The sequence below is a fragment of the Limulus polyphemus genome, unplaced genomic scaffold, assembly GCF_000517525.1.
Source record: "Limulus polyphemus unplaced genomic scaffold, Limulus_polyphemus-2.1.2 Scaffold165, whole genome shotgun sequence".
Lineage (NCBI taxonomy): Eukaryota > Metazoa > Arthropoda > Merostomata > Xiphosura > Limulidae > Limulus > Limulus polyphemus.
This window is the reverse complement of record NW_013665775.1, coordinates 146,403-167,265: the sequence shown is the minus strand read 5'-3', so window position 1 is coordinate 167,265 and position 20,863 is coordinate 146,403. Positions and strand designations below refer to the sequence as shown.

The 20,863-nt window shown below is 32.8% G+C and overlaps 1 protein-coding gene across 1 annotated transcript in view; it reads right to left on the bottom strand.

Annotated features, from left to right (window-relative positions):
* LOC106477399 (protein kinase C-binding protein NELL1-like) overlaps positions 1 to 14,465 on the bottom strand; it is a 93,324-nt gene extending 78,859 nt beyond the window's left edge. Inside the window, exon 1 of the mRNA XM_022381458.1 lies at positions 14,041 to 14,465. Coding sequence (XP_022237166.1) covers positions 14,041 to 14,095 — 55 coding nt within the window. The 5' untranslated portion in view covers positions 14,096 to 14,465. The remainder of the gene's footprint in view (positions 1 to 14,040) is intronic.
* Between the last annotated feature and the right edge of the window lie 6,398 nt (positions 14,466 to 20,863).

Below are 20,863 nucleotides of genomic sequence, written 5' to 3'. Positions count from 1 at the left end.
CAACGTTTTGACAAGGTTTTGTCATCATCAGGTTCACTACTGCGTTTGGAACTATTTCCCGTCGTCCATTGTACTCAGTCTAATGGTTATGGCCCCCCAGTGGCACAGCGGTGTGTCTGCGGACTTACAACGCTAGAAACCGGGTTTCGATACCCATGGTGGGCAGAGTACAGATAGCCCATCGTGTAACTTTGTGCTTAATTACAACCAACCAACCAACCAATGGTTATGATTATATGACACTATAATTTCCATTGTGGCAAACTTTTGTAAACGATATCGAAGTCAATTTCAGAACGCACACATCACGATAAATTCTCGTCAAACCTTCAATTATAAACAAAAGTCGGTTTCCAAGACTACATTTAAGTAGATCAAAGGCAGAGAAGTCTGCTGATGCTGCATCTGGGGTACTGGATAGGTTATGATGTTATAAGATTGTAAAAATACCATATAGCTTCTTCAGCAAATTTTCTCAGGAAAAATAGTCACTGATTTCTTGGCCTAACTGAAGGTTTATGAGTTTTTGTTAGTTTCAATCTTAGTTTATTATCTCGTTAAAAATTGTAAATTCTAAGTTTTTCAAGATTGCCAGCAAATTCTCAATCGTTCCATGATCGCCTATTTTCTGTTCTTTGAAAATTTATCAAGTTTTTCAACTCGTTTAATTGTTCTTCCAGAAATTCCAAGATCAACAATTTCTTATGTTTTAGACATCGAACATTTTCTCTGGCGTTTTACATTACTAAAAGTTTTTTTTCTTCCATTAAGTCCCTGCAAAACTCTGTGGACAAATTTGTCCATATGTTATTGTTACCCCTTACGTGAGTACATCCTTTTCTGTTATCTTTGAGTATTTCATGACTGGAAATATTCTTCATACCATATATTCCAAGCTGGATTTTCTCACAAGACTTGGAATATTTGCTTTAATATTTTAATATCTAAGTTTTCAGACCAACAATGCTAAAATCTGGGGCTCGTTTCCTCGTGGTAGACAGTGCGCAGATAGCCCATTGTGTAGTTTTACGCTAACAGCTAACCAACTACAACTACTTTTTTCTCAACTAATTGTGCGAAAGCTCGTGTTAATTGTCGTTAAAATATGTTTCAAAATTATTCATTTATCTATATAAGACATAAAATTAAACGAGATATCTGAAAACAGATGTTTCATTGGAGTGATTTGTTTTCTGTTTTGTTGACCCCTAGTGGCACAGCGGCATGTCTGCGGACTTACAACGCTAGCATCCGGGTTTCGATACCCATGGTGGGCAGAGCACTAATAGCCCATTGTGTAGCTTTGTCCTTAATTACAAACAAACTAACAATCTTACCACTTCTAAAAGATAGTCATCGCAGCCCTTCAAGAAAATTGCTCGAGTATGATAAAACTCACAATCATTGATTAGATGTATTCGGTTACAAGTAATCAATGCTAAAAAGATAAACCTACAGATGAAACATAAATCAATGTTTAATCATTTGCGTTATAACCAAATTTCCACCTCAAAATGGCTGGGTGGGGCGTTAGATTAGCGTACTCGGACTGTGAATCCAAAAGTCCATGGTTCGCGTTTCATTGTCACAAAAAGGGTTGTGTAACTTGGATATTTGGGTGCATTATAAGATTAACAATCTAATCCCATTATTTGATGGTGGAGGGTTTTGCTGACTATAAGCTCAAAATTAAGGACGTCTTTGGATAGATAATCATTCGGGTAGCTTTGTGCGAAACGTTTAAAACAAATAAACCTTCTTAGAACGATGTGGAAAATGTCACGGTTATTCTGCAATCTCTTTACTTGCAACTTAGTTCATAAAAACTCAGAAATTTGTTGGAAAACTTTGCCTATAAAAGGGTATCTGCGTGTAAACAAAACGATTGTTTTTTCTTTTCTAGTAAATAAATTGTTGTATAACAGAATGATTTATATGTTTTACTTGACAGTAACTTCAACAATGTATGTATGGAGCAAGGAATTAAACAGAAAACTAGAACGATATTTGTGTTATTATTGATCGTAGAAACAAAATTTAAGTTAATTTCTCCGAATGGGCCGAAGGCCGCCTGGAGGGTTCACCCATTTTAACCACTCGCACCACTGTACAGTAGTGTGTTGTCTGTCAGTAGACACTAAAATGACGTCACATAAGGGAACCTTATCGTTGCTATTTGAACTGTTGTGACGGAATACTTGGTCACGAGTGAACTAACACGCACGATACTATAGAACGGTGCTGTGAATCATCAACTGAGAAAACTCTTTCAGGGTGATAATTGTTCACTTATTAGAACCCTAAGAAGGTGTCGGAAAACACCTTTGAAGCTAACTCACAGTGACTTAGGCGCATCCAAGATGGTTATACATGAACGTGCATTACCTGTTACGAATGGATATCAGACTCTTCACGAAGTTAGTTTGTTTGTACTGGTTGGGTTACGTAAACTGTACATCATCAGAAAAAAATACTCGGCACCATTTTGTTTGGATACGTCTGTTAGCAGTGGAAACTTGATGATAAGCCGCATATTTTCTAAATTTATGAGACCTGCTTCTACTAGTTTCAAATTGATGGTCGAATATGGGTCACGAAGCAAATGAGCAGTTAGGCAGTCATTGTATCATACTAAGCAAATGAGCAGTTAGACAGTCATTGTATCATACCAAGCAAATGAGTAGTCATTGTATCATACCAAATATGAAAGTTTGATAAGAGATGAGTTGGTGTGGTATATTCTGTACAATAGGGGTGAAATCTATGTGTAAGGTGCCTGCTCTTCTAAGTGCAGATAAATATTAAATTATCTTACCTAAACCTGTTCGAGGAACAATAAAAAGAATTTAGTCAATGAGCGAATATGTTGTTCCAACAATATGATAAGCCTTGTCATAAAGCATCGTTTTCTTTTAACAGGGACTGATCCACCAATGTTTGGCCTTTGTGACACTCAAGTTACAATTGCCCACGTTTTACTGTCGTCTCGTCGTTACGACTGTGAGAGGTGGCACCATTTTAGACATGTGTTTTCTAAGGGTTTACCCCAACTTTCAAAGGTGTCATTGGCGGTGTCCAGCTTGACTGTGTATTTAGTTTTATGCGGGCCATTGGGATTTTAATTCTATTTAAGTTTCTTTTTTTACCTGATTTTCGGGTTTTGTATAGTACATCTTTAAGGGAATTACTTCAAAAGTTACACCAGTCATATCCAGTTTCATATTAGTCAGTATAAACATTTTAGAATAGCTTCCCAATAGCCCCGATCTTAACACTATGCTATATCTTTAAGGGGATTAATTCACAAGTTACACCAGTCGTCATCATCTGGTCTTTGGAATAGCAAAAGATACCACTTGACCAGACACACGTCGGAACATCTGTAAAAGAAACAGTTACTCTAGTCAAGTGTGATGATATACAGTATTAGGACGATGATTACTAGAAATGGCGTTTTTACATGGGAGGGTAGATAGATTATATAGTTTATGGAAAACTAAGAAGAGTCAAAAGAAGTTATACAGCTTATGAACATAGAATTTCATAAGACGTTTCAATATAGATAATAAATGAACTTCTTTTCCCAAAATCCAGCATAAGCTTTCTTTATCAGTAGTGTGCTTCTTCTATGAATTAATTCAAGTTTATGAAATATTTATAATTGAAAGTGTGTTTTTAAATAACCTTAACTTTTTCAGTTTCGTGTTAAATTACGTAAACAAAAGAAATGACTAGTGCCCGGAATTATTATGTAGTCTATGTAATTCTGCGAATATTAAATATTTTATACCAATATAATTAATTATACTAAGCTTGTTCGTGTTTGACACATAATACTACACTTTGTGGGAATGTATTATAGCTTAATACTTGAAATAGTAATCTAGGTTTAATCTATAGAAATATTTTCTAAAATTAATGAGGTGTTAGATTTGAGAAATCTTTCTCGTTTGTTTTCTAAGCCCTATATTTTATGAAGATTTTCAGAAGGAAATTCCTATATTTAAAGAAAACAATTATACTATAATTTAAGAGAAATGTTGTTCAGCAAGAACGTGAAGACAATTATTTAACTCCGAAACTTGGGCGTCATTTTTATGACTTAATAGTGAGATTTAACTGTCACCTTTATAACGCACCGAGGATAAAAAGTGCAGACAACGATTTTTATTTATTATTATTTTGTTTTGTTTTTCGTAATCAGCAAAACAGTTCGTAAGTACGAATGACCTCTACAAAATAACCCTTCTGTTAAAATAATTACTTTGTCGAGAACCTAAAAGAACACACATGTTATGTTATAATAGTTAAACGATCATAGATCAGTCTTGATAATAGTCTAGGGAGAAGTGAAAGTCGGCAGGCAGTTCCTGAGGCTCCAGACAGTCCAAATCAATCCTCTTCATAACATGGCTATCCTTCACATTCATTTTTTTTTGTATCTGTAATTTGTTCAAACCATCCACGAAAAATGTCTGTAAAACACGGAGTTAAAAGAATGTAAACCTCCCCTTGGTTTGTTTTTTTCCACAGCTTGTTACAAGTTTCAGGAAAAAGTCTCCTTATAAGATGATGTGAAATGAAAATAAGTTAGTTGGCCATTTTAAATATCAGCGTGTTGGTCATTCCGGGATCACTTAAATAAACCCAATTATTTAGCTTGTAAGTCATTCTGGAAAATAATGACAACCAAGTCTATTTAACTTAGATTATCATATTTTTCAAGGTATGATTTATTCAGAGGAAATTTGAACTATAGTTAAAAGGAGTAATATATAATCTTGTGTCTCAACTTAATACATCATTACAGAGAAATGTAATTATAACACTAGCCTGTTATTCGGTTAAGAATAAAAACAAGGCTAGTGGATTCATAGTATTTCATAATTATTTCATAATTTTTGTAAGAAAATTGAAATAGGCCACTGTGGTAAAAAAATTAAAACAATTTAACCAATTCACTATGGATTGGGTGTGGACAAATGGTTACCACACCCGAATTGTGAACCCGAAGATTTATGGTTTGCGACGCGTCGCTGTAAAAACGCGCTCGACACTTTGGAGCTGTGGCTGCGCTACAAGCGTGACGTTCAGATCATGCAACTTGGTTAGACAAAAAGTAGCCCAAAAGTTGTTGATGGGAAACGTTAAATAGCTGCTTTCCTTCGTTCTAGTTTATCAGTTCAAAATTAGGGACTGCCATATGCAGCTCGCCCTGTGTGTAACTTTTCTAGCAAACTGTTGACTATCCCCACTTCTCGATATGGTTCATTGTATTTCTCAGCTTGATGATATTTCGCGGAAAGTCCTATGTGAACACACATTGACAAGGAATAAGAGCCATCGAACTGGCTTCTCAAGCTTATTCTTGCGCCATTAGTGGTAACTGGCTCCAAAATATTGTGACAAATAAGCTACATACACGGAAAATTTGCAATATCACATAATCTCTGAAAGTAGGTTGTTTGTGTTTAGCTAAACAAGTAATAATATATCTAATCCACTCAGATTTACTCCTTAGATACTGATATTTTAAAGCAAGAGCACATGGACTCTTCATCTACTTATCAGTTTCAGAGCTCAACAATCATATTTTGACATTATGCTTACACAATGCTTATAGTCTGAATTATCTTTAATATATAAAAGATATATATATATATGTTTTTAGCACGAAGCTGCATGTTGGGACTATCTGAGCTGCGTCCACTGCAGGATCAAACCCCGATTTCTAGCGTTATACACCCCCAAGCTTACAGTTGAGTGGCTCGGTGACATTATGAAGAACAAATATTTAAATCGGAAAGCTTAGAAAATCCTTAAAAGACGAATTTTAAATCATGCTTACCATTTCAGTTATATCTCGATTTATAAAAAATGTGTTTTCCCCGGTGGGTCAGCGGTAAATTTACGATCTTACAACACTAAACTTTGTGGTTCGATCCCTTCGATGCAGAGAATGCAGATAGCCTATAGTGTAGTGCTGTTCTAAAACAACAACAACAAAACATGTGTGCGAACACAGCCAGAATAACTTAGTTAATCCACAAAGGAAGCGCAAATGTTACACAACACACACACCATTCGATGAGGTTTTCTATTTTATAATGCTTTTTACTATATTTATATATTATTTTACAAATTTGTTTTAATTATATTAAAGCTCAGTATTGTTAAGAAACATAAAAAGACGACCTCTAGGGGGTAAAAGTCTTCTCGCCGTTAAAGATACACTATATAGTAGCTGTATAAATCTTTATAGGCTGTCATTTTAATAATAAACGAAAAAGTCTTATATTACTTAGTGTTCATCAAATGCCATCAGCACACAAACATTATTTCATGTCGTCGGAAAGACTTGCTTCGCGCAAAGTTTTTTTTTATGTCATAAACTAATTGGAATAAAGTTTTGCGCTATAGTTGAAAGTAACGCTGTTTTACTTCTCTCCGAATTGATTACAAAAGCTTCACAAGTTTAATTCATTTATATTCATATTTTCAACTTCCTAATTGAATTCTTTATGAACAACATTTCAGAAGTGAAATTTAAACCACTGTCCGAAATATTTCTTAAATTATCTCTTTTTTTCCTTTCGAAATCATTGACGTTCTCTGAAAATAAAATAAATATTTTATAGGTCTTACATTTTTCATTTAAAATTATATTATGCATATTTAGATACGTGTCTCATTTTTCAGAACACTGACATGTAAATGAAATATTTTTTTTTTATGTACTATGAAATAAACTCGGACTGAAGAACGAAATTCCTTTTTAAAGTGTGGATGGGCATTATAAGTTTAATACTGCAGTGTTTTAACTTTCGTTCGTTGCTAAAATATTTATTTAAACATTACTTTTATACATTTAGAAAGTTTTCCTATTTGTTCTTCGATTAAATACAGTGCCTTAGTTAATATATATGTGTTTCAAGATCATGTGAAGTGATATATACTAAATCAACAGCCTAGCTTCTTATGGTTTTGTGCTCTAACAAACAAATAAAATTCCAAAAATTGGCGGATAATATAAAATAATGTTACACTCATTTAAAAGAGGTTGGAATGGAAATTTCCCATGGGAAATTAAAGATTCCATTAAAGAAGATGAACAATTAAGTATAATTTGTTGTGCACTGTGAACATCGCTAGATCTTTCACAATACTGAGGATAGATATCACAATGACACCAGCATTTCTATTCTAGTTTGAACAAGCATAAAAATACACGATATATAACAGAACATGTGGTATAAAATCATACGGCATTTTTGCATATATTTATTATTATGAAATGCTCTGATGATTCTCAATCATTATTTGTGTATGAACATGTAGCGAGTAAACTGCAGCAGTGAAATATTACTTCAACATTGTCTTCTCTGAAGGACATCAGAGAAACAGTTTTATTGAAAAAACATATTCACAACGGGATATCTCTCTAACTATCGAAATTACAATATTTCAGTTACTATTTGAAAAAATAACAATTGTTACTTCGGTGTGAAAAAGAGAGAGTTTAGAATACTTTAGTTTGAAAAAAGGTTACAAGATTGTATTGAGACTTTTAAATTTCATATTAAATACTTTTAACCATATATTTTGAGTGTGCTGCACGATAACATTAGTTTTGCTTAAATGATGGTAATTTTTGTAAATAAAGTATGCACCAATTCTAACAGAACAAGACTTTCTGAACTGTAGCACGGGTAATTTTTACACGACAAATTCAAGAGTTTTCAACTTGAACAAAAGTAACTAAAAATACCAGAGGGCGCTTCTGTGAACATAAAATGCGCAGGTAAGTATTTTTTTAACAGTTGTGTGAGAACGCATATTAAATATAATTAATAGCAGAGTAGCCCATGAAACGCTATGCATAATGGAAGAAGAATAGACTGTGAGAAAAACGTACGGCTAAAGATGAAATATCAGCCTATGAGAATGAAGTACGATTGAAATTTTTGCAGAGTAACCAATGAGAAAAACATATGGAAAAGTAATAACAAACTAGTGTATAAAAATAATTGTAATTAAATATAATAGTAGGTTAGCCTATATGAAAAAAAAATGTGGTTACAAATTATAACAAGCTAACCTATTTTTACAAACATTTTAGTTGAAAATAATAGCAGACTAGCCTAGTATAAATAATTATGATTAATTATAGTAGCAGAATAGCCTATTGGAAATAAGTGCAATCAAAATCAATATCAAACTAACTAGCCAATGAGAAATAAATATAATTAAAAAGTTATAGTAAAGTATCCAGTAAGAAAGAAGTGTGTGTTAGCAACAAAGTACCTTAAGAGAAAAAAAAAAGTGATTAAAATGATTATCATTAATTTCTAATCAAAGCAATCTACCTAAATAGATTATATCAGAACTTAACATTGACACATTAATGAATAGAGGTAAACTTCATGTGTTTATAAAATAAAATAAGTGCAAGAGTTGCAAACAAGTCTTATTGATCCTAGAGCAGGTCTTGCCATAGCATCAACAGGATACGTCTAGAGTAGTTGTCATTAACTTCTGATTAAAACAAGTTCCCTACATAGATTAAAAGTAATTCAAGAAAAAGAAGTATGAGTAAACCTTATAGAAGAGTAGCCTATGGGGAATAGCGATATTAGAAGAGTAGCCTATGGGGAATAGCGATATTAGAAGAGTAGCCTATGGGGAATAGCGATATTAGAAGAGTAGCCTATGGGGAATAGCGATATTAGAAGAGTAGCCTATGGGGAATAGCGATATTAGAAGAGTAGCCTATGGGTAATAGCGATATTACGACTAAGAATCAAAGAGTTTATCTTGGCACACAAACCTGTAGTTAGGACGTTATAGAAATGGGAAAAATTGACGGTCAACGTCACCGGTTTGTAAAACTTCTTAACGAACACCATTTAGTCGCTCCCTTTACGAGTACCGTATTATAGAGAGAGTATTAATAGCTACTACGAAACAGGCATTAGCTACTTAGTTAAGTCATTTGTGCCATTAGAAGAATTATCGTCTTTTCTGCTTGACTTTAGCTACTTAGTTAAGTCATTTGTGCCATTAAAAGAATTATCGTCTTTCCTGGTTGACTTTAGCTATTTAGTTAAGTCATTTGTGCCATTAAAAGAATCATCGTCTTTTCTGGTTGACTTTAGAGCAAGTAGATTTGTAGAGTTCATTTAAGCCTTTTCCCTATGGAATTCCTCAATGTATCACAAGAATAGGGTTAGTTTTGGTTATAACTCCACACAGCTATTTTATCACTTTGTGGTCGCGATCTTGTACGCGTGTATATGTCTTTGAAACGCTATAAGCAGGAAACAACCAGACGTATTTTAGCATTTGTATTGATTATACCGCAGGGAGGTGAAGTGTGAACTATTTTTACTATCTGACTATCCCCTGGGATGTGGTCGGGCTGTAAAATAAGTAAATTTCTACGTATTCAGAAACTTCTCAGCGGATGTTAGCCAAATTTGGATGTCACCTCAGAGGAGAGTAGCGGGAAATATTTATTTTATTTGTTTATTTCTTGAGGTGGGGCAGTTGTGTAAGGTCACCAAGAAAAACTCATATGGATTCACTTACCACGATTTTTTGCATATACTAAGAGGGTACCAGAAAAATATCGTACGCGCAAGATATTTTGAGATTCATCAATTTACATTGTACATATTGACGTAGTGCTTCAGTTCCGTGAAAAATTACTTCTTACAATAATGGAATGATGTATTATTTGGAATTACTATTGACTGACAAGAAAGAGCATTTAGTCAGAACAAACCGTTTTTTTTTTACACAAAACATGACCATAGGAGTTGTTTTTATTGAAAAAAAACAACAATATAGTGAAAAAGTACATGTCTTACCTATGTTTGACATAATTTTATATCACTTTTTATGAGAAATTGTACGGCTTCTAATGTTTGGATTGCATGCTACTTTTACTGGCTCATTAGATCAAGTTTATCGGGATTATACTTTTTAAAGCCTATTATATAAAAGTAGTTCGCAAGTTGTGTTTTTTAAAGGAAATTAATCCGCCTTGCGCAATCTGTGTAATTAGATAATTTTTATGAGTAACTTCACGTCGCATTTAAGTGCTAATAATTAGACTAAGTAGTGGTCCGTGTCTTTTGTGGTTAGCAATCCCACATTCAGATATATACAAATATACGATATTCAGTAGGCTTCGTTTGAAGCGCCACCACTAGTTTTTATGTGCCCATCCTTTGCAAAAATTAGACTCACAGTTTGAAACATTTTTGCCTATAACATGTAGAAAAAAAAGCATTGTATAAGTATCATATGGTTCCAAGGTTTTAAACAAACGATAGCTGTAATATGCTTTCGTGGTAGCTGTTACAGTATTGCAAATATAAGTCAAACAAAAACTGTTAATGCCTTAAATATTTCTTATGAGCAGTACAGAACAAAAATAATATTAAACATATGAATATTTCTTCTCTAGTATCACGCTTACAGTAAATTTTCTGATTGAACCGTAATAACATTTCTAAAGTTAATTTTAATATTTCCTGAAAATCTGAAAGATACCGTAAAATACTTGTTCATGATATCTTAAATACATTGTTTATTTTAGTAGACTAAATATAATTTACGAAGGTGTATTGCCGCCGTCTTCTTATCTATATATACTTATATATGTGTATATATATATATATATATATACACATTGTACAGTAAAAAATCAAATACTCATTATACATTAAAACATTTTTCAGCTGAATCTATGAAATGCAGGTCAGAATAAAACAAAAACGAATTTGAGTGTCTCTTAAATCATGAGTCTCTTGGTGATTCAAGGGTAAATTTACGGACTCACAACTACTGTGTAACTTTGTGCTTTACAACAAAAACTGTGTGTTGATTGAAATTAGCTTACAGAAAGGTGTGTATTTTTTGTACTGTAATATGGCAGCTTCGTCCTAATTGGAACAGTCCGATACGATTTCCCCCCCCCTCCCAGTGGCACAGTGGGATGTCTGCGGAATTACAGTGCTATAAACCGGGTTTCAATACCAGTGGTGGGCAGAGCACAGATAGCCCAATATGTAGTTTTGTACTTAGTTACAAACAAGCAGGTCGATACGATTCCTTCTAGAGTATTTGTTTTGGCTAAAAATCATTCAGTAAAATTTGTGCTTTTTTAAAATGTGGGATTTTATCAAGTTCAAATTATTCAAGTGTTTAGATTCATAACTATCAACCAGAATAGCTGTAGTTAATTGAATTCTTCTTCATTGTTTTCTTTAATTAAGTAAGAGCAATAGTGGTTTTGTTTTGTTTTGTTTTTGCCATTGTTGTCAAAATGTTCTTAAGAGTTTTCTGTAATTAATTAAGTGCAAGAGTTTGTTTTGTTGTTGTTGTCGAATTGTTTTTAAAAGTTTTTGTTATTCATAAGATTCAAAAGTTTGTTGTTGTTGAATTCTTTTAATTAAAACTATTCGAAAATGTTTGTTCGCGAATTAAGTTTTTGTTTGTTTGATTGATTGTCTTAACGCAAAGCCACATTGAGCTACCCACTGTATCCACCACGGGAAATCGGACCCCGGATTTTAGTGCTATCCGTGTTTTGTACATCGCGGGTATCGATACCAGATTTTTTAGCGCTATAAGCTCACTAACTTACCGATATAAACTCAGTCTGTGCTCTGCTCATCGCGGGTATCGGTACCCGATTTTTAACGCTATAAGCCCAATGACTTACCAATATAACTTAATTGTTTTAATCCAAACCAGCCGTTACTGATATTTCTAAGCAAATCAAATTTTTGAAAGTATTAATGAAATGAAATAATCCAAAAAAAATCAGTTATAACAATTCCTCTGAACAAATCAAATCATAAAAAATGTTAGAAGAACGAGAACAAATTCTTCAAAATAGTTCTAACCAGGATAACTTTTCCTGAATAGCTCCAATGACAAAAAATCCAAGGAAAAGAACTTTAATCAAAACAGATCATTCTCTAGAAAAAACAACAACTAACAAACGTACACTGATATATTTCAAGTATTTAACTGATCGCTGACTATATATTCATACATTAATGTCATCTACTCGAATTGATTTTTAACTCTTTATTTCTCTATGTATAGTTTGGGGTTCGATCCCATCTATGGAAATGTCTTGGCTAACCTCTTGTAAAGCTTTGTGGTAAAACAAAAGCTCTATTCAGAAATTCGTCATTTGTACGTTTGATTCACTGATGTGTTTACGTTTTTACAAAGATTCTTTCGACATTTTTACTGAATTTCGGTGCGCACTTTGAAAGTAATAACGAATTCTTCATTCATTTGACTTTCGGCTAAGCTGAATATGTACATCATTCAATATTTTCGCCAAAATTTTGTTTGAATGACATGTTACATGTGACACAAAAGCTTATAGTGTCATTCAATCTACACACGAAACGAATTCAAACCAGTCTTCGCGGTATCAATTAGTGTAGAGTATATAAAAGATCCATTCACAAAAGCTTTCTTTTTTTTGCTGTCTGGCGATCAATGGAATCTGTACTAAAAATAATCAACTTGCTGTTCCTTTATGTTCGTTTAGGTTTATGTTAACACACGCTTTATGTCGCTGCATGAAACAAAGCTGCATTGACGGTCAAAACATGTCAGTCTTTCAAAGGAAGTTCACGTGAAATCAACCTACTTCACACTTAATAAAAAGAAGTTGAAAGATAGTTTTGATTACGTTAGAAACAAACATCAAATTCCGTGTCCTAAAATTATGAAAATAAGAAATTCTAACTGTCATTAATTGTATCATGTAAACTGTTTTTCTTATAAATTAGATTCGTGTATAACTAGCTCAACTTGTGTTTTTAAACTACAAACTCAAGATGATTATAACAATTTTATTACTCGTACCTATGTAAAATGTTATTAAATAATACCAGTTTTACAATATGTATGCTTATCTCAACTTTATATACTTCTCCAGTAACCCTGAAAGTTAAAAAACATAAAAAAAACGAAAATGTTTTTCACTATATTTCAAGTAGAGGAGAAATGAAAAAATTACCTTCGTCTTTACTGTTTTTTCCTACCTGTCTGACATGACCAGAAGAAACAAATTCTATGAATATCGTTAATATTTAACTTAGTTGTACAGTTACTTGTCCCAGTGTTATTTTCCCTTTGTCTTTTACTAGAACTCGACTTTTGTAACATAGTATCAGCAAGATGACGAAAGCGACTCTTAAAGTATTTCATTTTTATGTCTCTTGTTAAGATATATATCTATACATTCGTATTTTATTATTATTTTTTTACGATGTTTATGGCCCAACGCAGTGTTGTAACACATATTTATAAAAACAACTGAAATGTCCTAAAGTGCGTGACTGTTCACTGTAAGAGTTACTTATACAAAACATTTAATACGTTAGCATGCATTTCCGTGTTTCTTTTCTGGCAATGAAATATAATTTGTAAAGGTTTTAGAAATGTTACAAAAACATCATATGATACTCACTTTTTGCTTGACGAAATGTTACTATAAATGTATATTTTTGTGTTCTGTATTGAAACATGATGATTCTGGTCCTAATGCCTAACTTTTAAATCATATTAATTTTTTTCATTGAAGCTAGAAGAGCTACCTTTATCTCCATATAATGTGCACTAAAAATTCTGAAAAACATCGTTTTACATTACTTGTACCGTTGCATAAGTGAAATGTTAAACAGGTAGCACTTCGCGGCACTTATATACAGAAAACACTTACACAACTATTCAACCATAAAACTCGACCATATTCTACGTTTACCATAAAGAAGAAAATTTGTCAATCAGAACTCCAAAAGAAGAGTTTGTTGAAAATTAAAGATATCTTAAACTACTGTTAAAAGGGTTGTTATAGAAAAGGGTAAGATTTTTACATACTAAACATGAGATTAACGTCAAATTAAGTCCACGTGAACATTACGACTGAACACAAGTTTATACGAGAAATTATGATCATTGTTCTTCCATTATAGTACGTGCAGTTAAATTACCAACACTTACCTGTTCTTAGGACAGTGACATCTACCACAAAATATAGCCACATCAAAGGAAACATTGTTATATGTCATGAACGAGTAGCAAGACACAGAAAGGTTTGTAATTCGCGCGTTTAAAATAAATTCATGTAATTTTCTTTAATGAATTTGGCGACAGATTCCATATTTCTCTGTCCATAGCCAGAACTGGTGACTGAATTTGGTCTAAGGGATTATTTAGTGCAGTCAGATTTCATAATACAGAGTTTAGCTCAAGTCGGGAGTGACGAAGTCCTAGTTTTAACAAGGACTAATGCTGCTCATCTGGAATTGAATATCTTATTATCAAGGGTTGCCCGAATCATTAAGCAAAAATTGTAAGAGATTACGTTGTGTCGACTTGGACAGTTCCATAGCTACCTCTTGGGAAAAGATGTCGTTCCAGATTCGTGGGTGGTTCTTTATGACGATAGTATACTATCTATATAAAAACTTACAGGTTGATCTCACCGATCATAAGCGCACTACTGCTTTCACGTTAAGGTCGTGCATAGCTCGTGCTGTCCCAGTCTCGTGAAGCACACGAAACAGCAGCGCCTCCTTCGTAAAGTGTTATTCGTTGATTCTATCATACGCTAAATCGCTGGGAGGATATATACATTCTTAACTGACTCCCAAACAGACGAAAAGAGATCGTAAAAAAGTAAATAACTAAATAATAATAATAATAATAAATGTGATAAAGTGACTTTTAACAGTTAATATATAAATAAATTTTATTAAATATTTTGTATTAATGATAAACGTAGCAAAGTTCCTTTTTTTTACTATATAGACGTTCAACTTATGATTTTATGGTTATGTTTTAACTAACCATGTTGAATATAAAAAAACACTCAACATAGTTACATGGTGAAAAACAATTGATTAGGTGATTAGAAATAGTGCTTCAGATCTTTATTTTTGATTGAAGTTGCGAAATTATCTCTTAATTGTTATGTTATGCGTGTACGTGTCAACAAGTTATCGTATTTATTTTCATTGAAGAAGAAACTACAGATTTCATGCTTAAATGTTTTCTCTATATTTTGGTTATACATTTCAGAGGCTGGTCCAGTGGACATGAATGTATAAAATAGCTGGAAGATGTAATGACACATAATTTATTTTTCATTTAGAAAAAAGAAAATCAATAAATTGGTAAAAGTGTAGATTAATTAAAAACAACTTTTTTTTTTCATTCCTTGATATTGAGAATTCTACGAACACTATAAAATAATATGTAAGATTGCATGTGTGTGTGTGATTTCTTTAAAAACAACATTGCTATAAATATTTAAAAGTAACGGTCGAATCTAGCTCTTTGTAGGAGGAGTTGAAAAGTTGAATTTCTGTGTTAAATGGAAGCCCGTGGTAGGAAAAATAGCACTTCAAATAACCAATTTGTTTTTGATAATACAAATCATAAACAATAATCCGAATAATAATTTAACTGCACATGGAGATGGTTGAATATAATTGATATTAATACTGCATATATATGAAATGAAACTGTACTTGAAACAGCGAAATAATTGTTATTATCAGACATTTGATATCGTGTGAAGTATTGATAGAGAAAAAAAAATACTATCCCAAAGTACCTCCAATCACTCAAATCATTTTACAGTGAATCACCAGCCAGTGAACTCCAACTAATCAAACCATTTTACAGAGTATCTCAAATATAATTAACGAAATCATTTTACAGTGAATCACCAGAGAACTCCGACTAATCAGACCATCTTACACTGCTATCACAGATTTAATAGGGATATCAGATTACTACATTCTTCAAGCCGTATAAATTATGTCCTGACAAACGAAGTATTTACAAAAACAAAATACTAGTGAAAAAAAAACACAATAAATTAAATGTATCTTTATGATGGGATTACAAAGTATGTTAAGGTGAATTTGTCATGGGTTTATATTGACTGTAATCAAGACGACAGTGTAATGTGATAACGTTATCACAAATACATCACGGCGGCAGTACGATGTTAATACAATAAACATAACAAGATGATTTGATTATGAAAATATGTCAAGGTGATGATATTGTATTAATAGAAAAAACATTACACAAATTAGCATATGCTTTGGGTACAAAGTGAGAACATTCTATGATTAGAACAGGCACATGAAGGTGGCGGTATCTTCAGACGGAATAAGTTGTGATTCCATAAAATTCCTCATGGTGTCAGTTCGTTGTAAGTACAACCAGTACAGTAAGATTGTGGCGAAATGCCGTGAATAAATAAAATACGGCAAATTAGCATTATGTTGTGTATCGAGCAAATAGAATATGGCAACATTTATGACGTGATTACAATAAATAGGTTAATATTAAAGCACAGAACAATTACCCAGATATATCAAGATCACATTATGATTAAACTTGACAGTATTATATTAATTCATCAAAGACCTTAATATGGCAGTATTATATGATTACAAAAAATTAATTAAGATGGCATCATGGTGTAATTACAGAAATACACTGAGTGGCATTGTTATTAGCACTCCTGTTTAATATAGACTTGATCAAGATAATAGCCTGGAGTCAGGGCAGCTTAGAAATAATGTTCAATTGTAAGTTTTCTTCAAGGTATACGGTCTCCATTTAATTCAAATATATCAGCGAAATGCAACGGCAGCGAATGCAAAGTACAACTCAATCCTAAACGCCCCCCAGTAGCATAGCGGTATGTCTGCGGACTTACAGTACTAGAAAATGGGTTTCGATACCGTGGTGGACAAAGCATAGATAGCCCATTGTGTAGCTTTGTGCTAAACTACAAACAAACCACCCTAAAGATGTTTATTCGAATTAATATTATGTGATTATGCTGGCTATGTTCTTCGAACTAATGATGGACAATAGGAATGCAGAAGATTGTTGCATTACGCGTAGTAGAAGAACCGTTGTTCATCAGGGTTGAAAAATAGCAGTAACACACTATAGATGTTATCCACTCTCTAAATGAATCCAATGAAAACGTTTGTCACACCATAGCACCACCTCCAACAGAGAGTGGCCACTGCTGAATCAGTTAACAGAAACAGTCTGACGTTTGTGCATTTTCCAAACATCCTATATTGCCTTTTCGCTTGTATATGCCATTAGTAGTTAGTAGCCACGGATTTTCATTGTGACAGTTGTATTCACTTGTGATTACTACTATTAACAGCAGCATTAATCTTATTGATAGTCTTCGAGCATCCACTACATTTCACCTCTGAAAAAAACTGAGAAATCCGAAATCTCGATCTTACACTTTGAACTTTTAACCATAACATTACTACTTTCCTGCATTGATGGGTACAAGCAACCATTTGATCAGTTTATTTTACATAATCGAATACGTTGAGCGTCCTAAAGATCTAAAGCTATTATCTTGATCCCAGAGACTGTATGATAGATTAAAGTGATATATTTTTGAACGATTGTTTTCATGTGTACGACTTTATCAGTATAATCTATATATGTTTAGTTAGCAGTGAAAAAGACCTACATCCATGCATGTAACTTCCCATGAATTACCAATGTTGTAATACAACTTTTGCATGTCTTCAATTGAGCAATTCCCAATAAATTTCTTTTAAATAATTCATACCACACAGCAGCTCCCATATTCTTTGAGTCTGAAAAACAAGACCCAGCCTCAGGCTGTTGGGCATCAATCTTCTGTGGAAATCCAATTTGTGCACGTATCTGGATCGATTCGGTACCTCCCGAGTACCTGGTGAATGCTTTACATCTAAGCCAAAATGTAAGTAAACTCCAAAGATTCTCATAAAGGCATTTTATAACAAGTTGAACGACTGGTTATTAAAACAGTTTATCAATCTAAGTATAAGCTAGATACATGCATACATACTTTTGTTATTTAGCCAGATGAATGAACTGAAGATAGGTCGATTTATCATTTAGATTTTATCTTGAAATGTTCATAACTTTTATATCACTATATTTACCATTTTATCCCTGTCTCTCTTTTGCTATCTATCTAGCTACCCGGATGTTGTTGGCTATCTTAGAATTTCATTAGTTAGAGACATCAAAATGTTTGCGAAATGTGAAATCGAGTGATGGCGATTTTACCCTTCACTTCATATTGCAAACAAGTATTAACATTTCAAAACTAAATCTATTGGCTTATAATGTCATATGGTATATTTTACATGGTTTTGTCTTTGATCAAAATGAGCTAGGTTTATGCGTGTTTGGAACACGTTGATCCATTTAGAAACGTAAATATATATATATATATCATTCTATCATCTCTAGGGAAAAAAGTTAAAGTATTAAGTTGTGGCTCGATACGTGTAGGCGTGTTTTACATTTAGAATAATTTAGTGAAAAAATATTCATAAATGTTAAAACACACGTTTATAACAAAACCTTTTATTATTATTATTACTTGCAACTTTTCGGGTAGAAGCCCTTTGTCAGGCAGTTGTCAGTTTATGCTGCTTGAATAAAGGCTTCTGCCTGAAAAGTTGCAAGTAATAATAATAATAAAAAGTTTTTGTTATACATTTATGTTTTAACATTTTTTTTTCGTTATTTCTCCATGTCTTGCGGTCTTTTCTCCTGTGTTTTGTTTTTCTAGAATAATTAGTGTTCATTGAATTTACTAACGTAACAACAGCATAGATTTGGATATGTTCATTCTAGTTTTAACGTGGTTATGGAAGTAGTTAAAAAAGGTAACGGCGACCAAAAAAAGTTGTAAGAATAACGTTAGATGAAGTAATGGAAGCAAGTTTGTAAAAATAGCGTTAGATGATATATCGGAAGCAGGTCTGTAAGAATAGTGATAGCTGAAATAACGGAAGCAAGTTTGTAAAAATAGCGTTAGATGATATATCGGAAGCAGGTCTGTAAGAATAGTGATAGCTGAAATAACGGAAGCAAGTTTGTAAGAATAACGTTAAATGAAGTAATGGAAGCGTTTTTAAGAATATCGTTAGATGAAATAACGGAAACAAGTTTGTAAGAATAGTGTTAGAGGAAATATCGGAAGCAAGTTTGTAAGAATAAGGTTAGATGAAATAATGGGAGCAAGTCTGTAAGAATAACGTTAGATGTAATAATGGAAGCAGGTTTGTAAGAATAGTGTTAGCTGAAATAACGGAAGCAAATTTGTAAGAATAACGTTAGAGGAAATATCGGAAGCAAGTTTGTAAGAATAGCGTTAGAGGATATAATGAAGCGTTTTTTAAGAATAGCGTTAGATGAAATAACGGAAACAAGTTTGTAAGAATAGTGTTAGAGGAAATATATGAAGCAAGTTTGTAAGAATAACGTTAGAGGAAATAATGGAAGCAAGTTTGTAAGAATAGCGTTAGATGAAATAATGAGAGCAAGTTTTAAGAATGGCGTTAGATGAAATAACGGAAGCAAGTCTGTAAGAATAGCGTTAGATGAAATATCGGATCAAGTTTGTAAGAATAACGTTAGATGTAATAATGGAAGCAGTTTTGTAAGAATAGCGTTAAATGAAATATCGGAAGCAAGTTTGTAAAAATAGCGTTAAATAAAATAATGGAAGCAAGTTTGTAAGAATAGCGTTAAATGAAATATCGGAAGCAAGTTTGTAAAAATAGCGTTAAATAAAATAATGGAAGCAAGTTTGTAAGAATAGCGTTAACTGAAATATTGGAAGGAAGTTTGTAAGAATAATGTTAGAGGAAATAATGGAAGCAAGTTTGTAAGAATAGCGTTAAATGAAATATCGGAAGGAAGTTTGTAAGAATAGCGTTAGATCAAATATCGAAAGCAAGTTTGGAAGCATAACGTTACATGTAATAACGGAAACTATTACTTTGAAAAATTGTGTAGCACACCTTAGTTTATGAGTTATTTGTGTTCAGCAAATTTATTTTCCTTTTTGTTTTTGGGGTATTAGGGGTGTGTGGACAGCTACGTTCTAGGCCTTCCAGTGGCCCTCTTCTCAATGGTGAATGTCCGTCTTCTATATGGTATATGACTCCTGTTATTCGAGTTATTTTTGCTTAGTAATTTATTTTGGGGATGGGGTGAGGACGAGAATACATTAGGGCTTTCAATGGTTCTCTATCTAATGGTGCATGACTGCATTCTAAATGACCCTTGGTTCTTCATCTATTCCTGTTCACCAAATTAGTCCATCCCAATCGAGCATCGATATTACTTACAGACAGGAAACCATTATTTCTTAAGAACGAGTTGAAGGTTTGTGTTTTTATAAGACACACGGAAAAACCAGGCTCGTATTCAAATAAATATGCTTCAGAAAATTTTCCACGTTCTCACAAAGAAGTTGTAATGGCGAAAACTTAAAGAAGAGTAAGGAAGTTTGTTTTCTGAAGTAAAATCGTGTATATCTATTTAAATAGGCACATGATATCTATCATTGAATATTATTTTCTTTCTGTTCCTACTAAACAAATAATTTCTTATGTTTATATTAATGCATTGTCTGCAAAATGAGTTTCTCTTTTTTATTGTTTTTTATTTTGTTTTTATGTGAAAAAAAACAACAAAATAAATCTTTGAATCTTGACAAATAATAACAATATATACATATCTAAATAATGAATGAGTATTCCTAGATTTAATGGGCTACTTCAGAAATGTAGGAAACAATATTAATAACTTAGAAATTCCCGGATATAGCTTGCTAATTGCGTACACGCAGAGAATACAAACGTGTACTCCAGAACAGTTGCTTAACTCTCGCTTTATAGGCTTAATTTTTAGAAGCATATTAACAACACGCAATTCTTTACATTATATTGAACATTAGACTAGATCTGAC